At 35.1% G+C, this 11,281-nt stretch overlaps 1 protein-coding gene across 1 annotated transcript; it reads left to right on the top strand.

The window, feature by feature from the left end:
• The first annotated feature begins 1,070 nt into the window (after nucleotides 1–1,070).
• Nucleotides 1,071–11,070, top strand: LOC127810493 (beta-glucuronosyltransferase GlcAT14A). Its single transcript, XM_052350009.1, has 4 exons — nucleotides 1,071–2,046; nucleotides 9,659–9,734; nucleotides 9,833–9,948; nucleotides 10,059–11,070. Exons 1-4 carry the CDS (start codon nucleotides 1,551–1,553, stop codon nucleotides 10,571–10,573), a joined length of 1,203 nt encoding a protein of 400 aa, XP_052205969.1. The 5' UTR covers nucleotides 1,071–1,550; the 3' UTR covers nucleotides 10,574–11,070.
• Nucleotides 11,071–11,281: the final 211 nt, after the last annotated feature.

Raw genomic sequence — 11,281 nt, 5'->3', positions numbered from 1 at the left:
TTTGATAATGGAGGGTGGGTTATATATAGGATATCCAAATGAAGTAGAAGTAGAAGTAGAAGTAGAACTAGAAGTAGGTAGGGTGAATCCTATAATATTACTACATGTAATAGGGTATTCCTGCAGGATGGATACAATTAAGACCCTAAATGTGAATCGTACTAATAGTGTCAGTACACGACCAAATGTAACAGAGAGTAATATAACATTAATTAATGTAAATGTGATTAGTCATGCGGTCCCCTTATCATATATCTCTTTAATTTGCTATACTTCAAAGACTAATCTAATCTAGATTCTTGTTAAAATCTAAATGAGTGAAAGGACACTTCTCTCCCCCCGCGGCCGCCAAAACAGTTTATGATTTTGAAATGAAATAAAAATATTATCTTTTATTTTTTAGAGAATGAATACAATTTTTTTTATTTTTTTTTATAAAATTTCAAGATTCATCATCAACTTCAGATATTAATTGTTTAATTCATAATCATAGTATTATAAGTCACTTTATATTAATTTTATCTTTACTTTTCCAAATAAAAGAAAATTATTCCATTCAACTCTTTTATCATTTCATTTATTAATTAATAATAGGATCAGAATATAACTTTTTATTATTTTTATTCGTAACCTCCTCCAAAGAAAGCCTTTAGACAGGGCAGAGACTTTTTCTAATAATTACAGATTATATATTCAATTATCATTCAATTAATGAAGCATCAAATTATAACTCAATCACTAAACTGTAATAAATACAAATTAATTCATAAAATCAACAATAGATTGAATTTTAAAGAATCATCCAAACAGAGAACAAGTCACGCTGCGCTGCGCTGCGCAGATATTGAAGATCGAGTTAACTCACGTTGTCAGAATAATAATAAAATATATAAATAATAAAACAACAACAGCTACAAAACAACGAATCTTGGACGTCCAAAATAGTCCTGGTCGTTTCGCGGACGAAATTCTGATCGTTGGATTAGAACGTAAGATAACGCGCTGTAAAGGAGGGTGGGGAGGATTATTCGGCACGCAAGTTTAAGCTCAACAAATGCAACCAACATCCATCTACTATCTATCATCATCGGAGCAACATCGCAGATCAAAGTCTAATTTCTGAAACCGTCTCTGTTCGTAGAATCGACACCAATAACTTTTCAATCCTGCCAAACCCTAACCCTAACTCCGTCTACGTCTCCGTCTCTGTCTCTGTCTCTGTCTCTGTCTATATGTATCTATAGATATCTATCTGGTTATCAGCTGATCAGATCGCGGGTATAAGTGTACATTGATTTATATATCTATAAAGAGAGAAAATATTCTAACCGGAGGGACAAATTTTTGGTAGAATTCTAATTGTTTCTCTCTCACCCTCCCCGTGTCTCCTTCAAAACTGTCAATGCTCACCCCACTGTGTGTTCAGTACAAGGCCGAAGTCGTTGAGATCTCTAAGAATCCCTTTCCATTTTCAATTCTGACCCTGAATTTGACAAAAACTTTCTGGATTTCGTTGGTTCCATGCCCCTGAAGCTGTATGAACAACCAGTATGGGCGCTGAGAAGAAATGGCTCTTCGCTCTCTTCTCCGCTGTGTTCCTCTCCTTTATGCTCTTCCTATCCTCGATCTCTGGCTTCAGCGCCTCCTACTACGCCTCCCACGGGGCCCTTGCCGCCGCCGTCGGCCGCGGCGCTGCCTACCCTCCGACATTTGCGTACTACATCTCCGGTGGCAGGGGCCACGGGGACAGGATTTTCCGCCTGTTGCTGGCGGTGTACCATCCGCGGAACCGATACTTACTGCATATTGGGGCTGATGCCTCTGATGGTGAGAGGCGGAAATTGGCTGGTTTGGTGAAGTCAGTGCCGGCGATTCGGGCTTTCGGGAATGTGGATGTGGTGGGGAAGCCTGATCCATTGACGTACATGGGGTCTTCCAACATTGCCGCAGTGCTGCACGCGGCGGCGGTGCTGTTGAAGGTCGATAGTGGTTGGGATTGGTTTATTACCTTGAGTGCCTTGGATTATCCATTACTTACCCAAGATGGTATGCCATTTTCTCTTACATCCTGAGTTGTTGAATTTATACGATATTTGTTTTCCGCTAATTTGGTTCGCATGCTATTGCTATTGTTGAATTTATATTGTTTATACTTGTATTTTGGGAAAATAAATAGCAATTTTTTTTATAATGTCTAATGCTGTCTATTAGGTTATCGGGAATGCTTCTTTAGTTTACCCTGCTCAAATACGTTCTCTTTTTACTGACAAGAAATTATATTCTTCTGAATACTTCTAATTTAGGGATGAGTTATTTTTAAGAGGATTAGCACCAGTGTTTTGTGCAGGAGGCCATTATTGATCTCAGTAAATATGTTTTTACGCCTAACAAAACAAATATGTTTTTACTTTCTACCTGCCCTGGCAACTTTACTGGTGAGAATATAAACGTGGGACTGAACAAAATAATGGATCCTACAAGCGTTGTTCTACATGATTTGGCAAGATGTTGTGATTCTCATAATCAAGATCACTGCTATTTGTCAGGTACTTTGGCTATTAGGCCTTTATGAGTAACCAGTAGATTGCATAGCTGGAGGAATGTTCCAGCATGTCAAGTGGTACAAGCTGTATTAGATTGGTAACCATTTTAGGCGCCCAATCTGTTGCTGAGGATCAGTATAAAAAGATCTGACCCAGCCATTGCTAAGTATGAAAAAAATCAATCAAGGAATTCAAATTCCCTCAATTCTCTTGAACCTTCCCTCTCAATTCTATAATTCTAAACCCTCTTCCCCCTCATTTTTCTGCCTATTTCATTCTCAATTAACTGAGAATTTCCCTTGTCAGATTGAGGATCTGACACTATTTTTTTAATTGATTCAAGTATTCATGTATCAGACTGATACTTTTCTACTCTTTCATGTATGTGTTTATATACATCTTTTGTTTACTCGCAATCTAATGCTTTGGGAGATGGCTTCACTGAAAATAACAAATTGTGAGATTATGGTATATGACAATACTAACTTAAAGTAAAATTGAACTTATTTTTAGTTAATAATCATATTTTTTTGGGTTAACCTGTGGCATATTTCCTTCTTCCTAGAAATTGTGTGCTATACTTGACAACTAGAGGAAATGGGGAGGGCATCTCCTTCCATACCATTGATTTAAGAAAAACCTTATACGACTTTTTGATCACTCTTAATGAAGTTCTGAGGGAACAACTTACATGATTTATATAACATGCAATTTGCGACATCTCTGTGAACTATGACCAAAATGAGCATCTAAGTATATTTAACCAATGGCTACTCAAGTTGCAAAAAGGGATAGATGTGACACAGCATTGGTCCACAATGGTTTCAGTCTGCTCTTTTGGATATTTGTGATTAGACTTTTAACCATTAAAGTTAATAGGCATCTCGGTAAATCTCTGGAGTCCTAGGGAACAAGATAGATTTTTGTGTTCTTTCCTAGTTTTGATAATTAACTGGCAGGTTCTATTCATTGTGAGTCAATGCAGTACTGGAATATTAATAGATGGGTTTGGGTTGACGGCGCCGCTCTATGATTGTCAAGAAGTAGTGGGGTTCTAGAGTTCGTCTGATGATTGAGCCAATAATTAAAGAAGAACAAGCAGCTTTTGACTTTAGATTCTTTAATGGGAACACCTTTTCTGGAGGCCTCATCTGTGGTAACTATTTTAACTGATGTTAATATTGACCTATGCCATATTGGTTGTATGCTAGTTTTCAGTCTGGGTACTTATAAACATCTTTTTTGACTTGCAGCATTATGTTTTGGAGGACAATCTGACCAATAATACAGACTTAGTGCATCTTGACCTTATCTGACTTAAAATCTGCTTGAGAAATGTTTATTAGTTCTAATAATAGTTATGGTTAATATGGTTAGCTTGCCCCTTCCTTTTCCTTGGAATGGCATCCTATTTGATGGCTGTAACTAAACCAGATTGGTAAGCCATCTATGTTTCCCTTGCCATTGATATTAGCTGGACTAGTACCATGGGAGCAAACAAGAGTCAATAAGGGCCTACTTGATTTTGTTGTCAATTTTTATGTGTTTAATCATTGTTTTCAAAGGTGCAAGGAACCAAGGCATGAGGCGCAAGGCACAGGTGCACACATCATGGACGCAAGATGCACAATTATTCAAAATGTGTGTTAAATACTTATACACCATTATTTTCAATATAAATTTTAAAGTAGTAAATACAAAACTTTAATAAACAATTAGTTCTCAACGCTAGCTATTTAACTCAAAGCTAAATGTTAATAAAAATAAATAAACAAGTAGTTTATAAAGCTGTACTTAAAAGAATAACTGCACAGCAAACAGTTACCTGGAAAACAGAAATTACGGCACAAGAGATTCTGAGAAGAAAAACTAGGAAACTTAATTGCTGAAACAGAATTATAGAAAAATATAACAAGAGATTAGTAAAGGAAAGTAAAAAAATAAAAACACTCACACACAACTATAAAAAAACAAAACTTCAATCGCCTAACAACATAGAGAAGAAATAGCATGGGATTAGAAGAGAAAAGGGGGGGGGGGGGGACAAACTTGAAACAGAACAGCTGCACCATGCAAGCAAAAAATTCATTTAAAAACAAAAGTAAATTGCAAATATTAGAGAATAGGTTGTTGGAGGTTGTCATCAGCCCCTGTTGACACTTTTGGAGAAAACAAGTTGGTGTAAACACTCTGGTGCTTGAGCCCACATGACTACTTTGGTGGACCTCTGACCACCACCATCAGGATCATATCTAATCAATCTATGCAGTAAGCAAATATGGTTCAATATTGACAAGAAATAGATTCTATGATGACAAATCAAGCTTTAGGGCTTTTGGAATTTAAAAAAAAAATCCTTAGGCTGATGAAGAGTAAGAACTGAAGTAAAATATCTTTGGTTTTGTCAAGTTCTAAGTTATGTTGGATGTCAAATGGGTGTTATGCATTAAGTTATTTGTTTTATTTCTTTAGGATATGACATAAGGCCCTTGATGTGCTGAGTTTGTAAGCTACAGTTACCACAATTCAATGAACTCTGCATATACAATGCATATATATAAAAATTAACCATTAGTTACATTAACTTTTTGAGCTCCAACAATTCTAGCAATATATATATATATATTATAATTTTATTTTCAATCCTAAGTGTTGAGGGAGGGAAGATCAGGGGGACTTGGGAAGTAGGAGGTTGTGAAGAAAATGAAAACTGAATGTGGAAACACCATTTTTCTGTTCCCATGTTTTGGAAAAAAAAATGAAAATTGTGCTTTTTAAAAAACAAAATCGATACATGATACATGCAACCAAATGATTTTTTTTTTTTTTTTTTTCAAAATATCTTGAAATAAAAATAGAAAACTAAAAACAAAAGCAAAATCAAACAATCCCAAAATTTCTATCGAAAGTGATATGGGCAAAATATTTGTGTTTTACACAACAATGTTAGTGTGTGTTGCAATGATTCATTTCTATTTTCGTTTCCAACAAATGGGAAATGAATAACAAGAAATGTCATTGGCAAATTATAGAATATTTTGTAGTTGATAAAGGCACCTAAGCACCTAAAAACCTGGGGTCCAGCAAGGCAAAGTTTAAGAATTAGCAAAGTCTTAAATCAGATATATTCTCGGGCATAAGGCTTAAATAAAGCATATTTCTTTTAACATCTAATTCATCATGTACTTTTATCTGACCTTTGTGAGCCTTCTTTTCTTCATGAAGTTCTTTATTGAGCCAATGTTTGAATAATCAAGAAGGGATACTCAATAATAATTAATGTTCTTGGATCTCCCTGTTAAAGGGGGAGAAAATGCCACACTGGAGGATTATCACTGCCCAATTCTTACCTTCTATGAAACTTGTTTTTCCATATTAGGCACTCTTGTGCATGAAGAAAAGAAACAAAATACAAACCACTGCCTTGTCCTCCACCTCTAGAATGTCATTCCTATCCTTCATCCTTAGTGTTTTTCTTTTTTTTTTTAAATTTTCTCATATGACACTTTTAAGATGAGCCATGTCTAGAAGAATAGGGTGAAAACTGGAGATTGTATTCCTCCAAATTTCTTCCTTTTCCATCTACACTCTTGTTCCCCTCAAAATTTTCTTTTCAAAAGAACCAATTAATTCTCATATTTTTTGTTTAGGATTATATATTGTTGTGGTTATGGAAATATCTTTCAAATTTGATGATTGCACTTTCTTTATGAACACTTCCATATGTTTGATCTTTTTAAATGTTTTGGGAGTCTATCCAACATCTATGTAGGACATATTAAACATGAGATTAAGTTACTTAAACTAATACCTTGAATCTTGTGGCTAGGCTTTGGAGACCTAGGACACCTTATTCAGCTAGGGGAAATACTGAAAAATAATTTGCCATTTTGGATTATTTTAATTTAGTTTGACTTTTTTTATTTTAATAATCGCTATGGACGACTTAATTATTAGTAACAATTACTGTCACCTTCCTTCCAGTTAAACTCTTAAAGTATAAAGTGAAATTCCCGTTATCTGGGAGGTCACCTATTTATTTTCTGTATCATCTAATTATGATGTGGAAAATACTGAGACCTTGAAAAATTCTTTCACATCACACATAATGTTATACAAAAAAATTTATACAATTAAATATTTGACAAATCAAATTTTATACAAGAAAGTTTTATATATATATATATATATATTTTGCTGTAACTTTGTATAAAAGTTTTTATTCAGAAAATTTATAAATACTACTTTGACATAGAAAATTTTATACCGGAAAATTGTATGCTATATCTTTGTATAGAGCAAGCAAAAATTTTTGTCTAAATAAATTTATTACTACAATTTTGTATAAAATTATACCAAAAAAATTATGCAAGCACAAAGAAAGTTATACGACAAAAATTTTTATATATGAAATTTTGTACGAAGTAAATTTTTTATTATAGATTTATATAAAAATGTATTAGATCAAGTCTTGATAATTGGTAATGACAGTACGGTTGCTCCCTTGTGACTTGCAGATCATGTGTTTGAGTAATGAAAACTTCTTTTGCGAAATAAGGGTAAGGTTACATATAAAAATGTTCCTCCCCTTACCCTCGCAAGGTGGAGAACCCTTGTGCAATGAGGGCGCCCTTTAGATTTATAGAAAAACTTTTATGCAAAAAAAATATTTATACAAGAAATTTTTGAGAAAGTTGTATAAAATTCTTACTGTATTTTTCAACACAACAACATGATAGCAAGTATTAATCCCACTAGGTGGTGTTGGCTACATGAATTCTACCTCACTATCAATTTTCATATCTTCTATAAGACTCTTATAACTTGTATCATACATAAGAGTTTTTCTCCAATTTTTTCTTGGTTTTCCTCGACATTTTTTGCTAAAGACTTGTTCCATTCCATCTGCCCTCTTCACAAGATCCTTTATTAGTTTTCTTCTCATGTGAACAATCTTAGTCGTATCTCATGCATCTTAGTTTTAATAGGAGAAAAGATTTTACTATAGATTTTAAAATTTGTTTATATATAGAGCTTTGTCAAAGTAAGTTTGTATAAAAATTTCTTATAACATCTTTTGACACAATTTTGTGGAATTGCTTTTCTCTTTGGAACTTTTGTTTGTAAAAAAGATTTTGAATAGACTCATATTCAATATTATAATAATAAAAAATCTCATGTAAAATTTATTTTGTCAAATTTTTGCTTTGTATTTTTTCTTTTTTGTATAAAATTTTCTTTGTCAATGTTTCCCTCTGTGTATACATGAGATGGAAGATTTTTATTCTTAGGTTTCAGTATTTGCCACATTTTTTAACCCAACTGGATGATGTGGCAAATAAATTGATGATGTAGCAGATGATACAATTTTCATGTCATACTTTTTAACTGTTTAATCTGACAGAAAGTGACATAACAAAGCTTATTGTAGCTATTGTTTAAAATGAAAAGCATCTGTTTTAATTTGGGGAAAATGTATAAAGGTCATTTTTCTTTTTTTAACATTTGCCTTATGCAGCTAAGGTCTAGCAACATGGGGAAAGCAATTTATTTAGAAGTATGCGTGCCAGAATTTTGTAGCCTAACTCATCTTTAGGGGTTGGCATGTGCAGTGAATTGCTACTACTAATCTGTTATATACAGTCGTGTAACAAATTTATACTAGTAGACATTCCAACCTCTATTAATGTTAAGGAGAATAGTAATGCTCTTTAACTGCATCTATTGTGATTGTTTGCTCCCAACATAGACCATGCACCAGATTGATCACTGTCAGTCTTTTGATTCATCTAAATGTCTAAATTTATGGATTGATATACAATCTTTCTCATTAAAGATGATACTGCACCTTGATCTTATGAAATGCAATTCCAGTAATATCATTATACAGCCTTGCAATCTCCCTTAGTGAAGAACATTGTCATAGGCCCTGACTAAAATCCTTGGTGTTGGAGTTGAACTTTATGCTTACATCCTTTAAAGGAAAAAGAATTGTACCTTTCATTTTTTGACTCTCTCTCTCTCTCTCTCTCACACACACACACACACACAGCGCATGTTCTGAAAGTTTCTCATGTGCCTAATGAGCCTGTAAAGGCAAGGTACTTACCAAAAATAAGATATTACAAGGATGAACCCTTCCCAAAAGAACTTTTATTTTGGAGTAATACCTGTGGCATCCTGTGAATTTTACATGCCTGAGTTTCTTGCAGAATCCTACCCAAATATATGAGTGTGCTTAATTTTCTTTGATGGTTTTTATTCTTGAACCAGTTACTAGAGCAAGATTATCTGTTCTTCTCTTGCACATAATTGTTTTATGTGAGACTGGTGGCGGTTGGCCTGAGGCTTTTACCCTAGCTTTATTCTCGTATTTTCCTCTTGTTTTGTGCTATATATGTTGTATGATAGGAGATGAAAGTAATGCAGAAGTGTATGAAGTTAAACATAGCAAGTATAACTGATAGAGCAGCAATAGCTGAGATCAAGAACCAAGTTGACAAAAAAAAGATAAGCATATTGTGTGTAACTGAGATTTCTATAACTGGATGAAATGAAAAGCCAATTCTGAGGTATTTGACTTGGTGAAAAACTCAATTAATCAATCATTGTTTCTTGTTGCTGTAGTGGACATTTAAGTCGTCTCATTACTAATTTACATATGTGTATATCTTAGATTATCATGTGATCATCTTGATGGCTTTAGCACTTATGTCAAAGTTATGTACCTTGGCATTGTGACATCATGCAAAGGCTAGGGTTGGGGTTTTGTAGGCAATGCTCCAAATTTAAGCCCCCAAACTGATTTTGCATTGAGCTCAGTGTTAGCTTCTTTTTGTTTTTTATGACGACTAGGGAGCTTATGGTTTCTGTACACATATTATGATGATCCCTTCAGTATTTGTGTTGTGAGAAATTAGCAAAATCTGTATGTAATCTTGCGGCTGTTAGTGGATTTTTAATATTGTAATTTTATGAGAATTGTTTCTGCTGACTTCTATCATCTGCTTTTGTAATTATCAAGTTACAAATTCTTCATTGTTGATTTATTAAATTGAAGTGTTCTTAGTACCTGTGCTAACTGAAGTCTGGTTTACCATCCTGTGTGCTTTCAGATTTATTCCATGTCTTCTCCTCTGTCCAGAGAGACGTCAATTTCATTGATCACTCAAGCGATCTTGGATGGAAAGAGTAGGCAACCCGTATTGCTAAATTTAATTTGATTGTATGGAAGGTATTGCAAGGATTGTCTTGACTCTTCAGTAATGTAATGTTTGATATCATTGCAGAGATCAAAGAATTCGCCCAATTGTAGTTGATCCAGGGCTTTACTTGGCCAGGAGGACTCAAATCTTTTATGCCACAGAAAAGCGGCCAACACCTGATGCTTTTAGAGTTTTCACAGGCAAATCTTGACATCTCTAAATTTGCTGTGAATATCAAACTAACTTTTAAGCATTAAACCACAATCCAGAGGAAAGCTATGATTAGAAATAAGCCTGGCTGGTTTTGCAGGTTCACCGTGGGTTATCTTAAGCCGAGCTTTTCTTCAATACTGTATTCTTGGATGGGATAACCTTCCTCGCACCCTTCTAATGTATTTTAACAACGCAATTTTGCCCCAAGAAGTCTATTTCCATACCGTGATTTGCAATTCACTAGAGTTCAAGAACACGACGGTCAACAGTGATCTGAGATACATGATCTGGGACAATCCTCCCAAGATGGATCCTCTTTTTCTCAATTCTTCAGATTATAATCAGATGGTTCAGAGTGGGGCAGCCTTTGCAAGACAATTTCATAAAGATGATCCAGTGCTGGACATGGTTGATGAAAAGATCCTCAAGCGTGGGCATAACCGAGCTGCTCCAGGGGCGTGGTGCACCGGACGGAAGAGCTGGTGGGCGGATCCATGCTCGCAATGGGGTGATGTGAATGTGGTGAGGCCAGGGCCTCAAGCCAAGAAGCTTGGGGAGACTATAACCAGTCTTCTTGACGACTGGAGCACACACTCAAATCAATGCACGTGATGGTTTGCTTATGAACTGAACCGAAGAGCGATGACCCCAGAATTCGCATACTGGTAGAGACGATTCTTCTGTTCTGATGCATTGTCCGATCCGGTCATATAGGATCAGTTTACTACTGCACTAGAGTCAACACAACGCACGCGGCCTTTGCAGCCAAATTTTTTTAATGGGATTCTGGTCAGAGAGTTTGGGTGATGGATGTGTATACTTAGCCCGGAACCTTATTCATTAAGAGGATTTTGGGAGGTTTGGTGGTTGGTATTTATATATTCAGAGAAGCCGCCATCAGCTCCAAGAAGGCATCATCATCATCATCATCATCATCATCATTATGGTTCTGTATTTGTAGTAGCTTCCATTTTTATGCTGTTGTGTTGTGTTGTGTTATGATCTTGATCTGCTGTAGTTTTTCCAGTTTTTGGCACAGCTTTATATCATACCCATGGGACAGTTTTAGACCATTCTTTAGAATTTTAATCTGTTAGCCTCTCACTGTTTATTCGATAATCCTCCTGTTTGTTTTTGAACTCTGGAACCAGGGGTGTGCATTGTAACCGAGAAAACCGGACCGAATTGAGGCACTCATTCGCTTCAGTTTAGGTTCAGCATTCTGGAAAAACTGAGGACGTCAGTTTAGGTGTTGAAATGCCGACCATATATTTTTTCCTTTTTAATAGGTATTGGATATGATTCTTCATTTCTTCTCAC

Source organism: Diospyros lotus, chromosome 9 (genome assembly GCF_014633365.1).
Source record: "Diospyros lotus cultivar Yz01 chromosome 9, ASM1463336v1, whole genome shotgun sequence".
NCBI classification, from domain to species: domain Eukaryota; kingdom Viridiplantae; phylum Streptophyta; class Magnoliopsida; order Ericales; family Ebenaceae; genus Diospyros; species Diospyros lotus.
The sequence above is the reverse complement of the archived record's forward strand: the minus strand, read 5'-3'. Positions and strand labels throughout refer to the sequence as shown.

Excerpts from the sequence above, each read along its gene's own strand:
- LOC127810493 (XM_052350009.1), top strand. The coding sequence starts at position 1,551 with ATGGGCGCTGAGAAGAAATGGCTCTTCGCTCTCTTCTCCGCTGTGTTC. Across the intron at positions 9,735-9,832 it reads AGCGATCTTGGATGGAAAGA|AGATCAAAGAATTCGCCCAA; the intron begins GTAGGCAACCCG and ends ATATCATTGCAG. Across the intron at positions 9,949-10,058 it reads TGCTTTTAGAGTTTTCACAG|GTTCACCGTGGGTTATCTTA; the intron begins GCAAATCTTGAC and ends CTGGTTTTGCAG.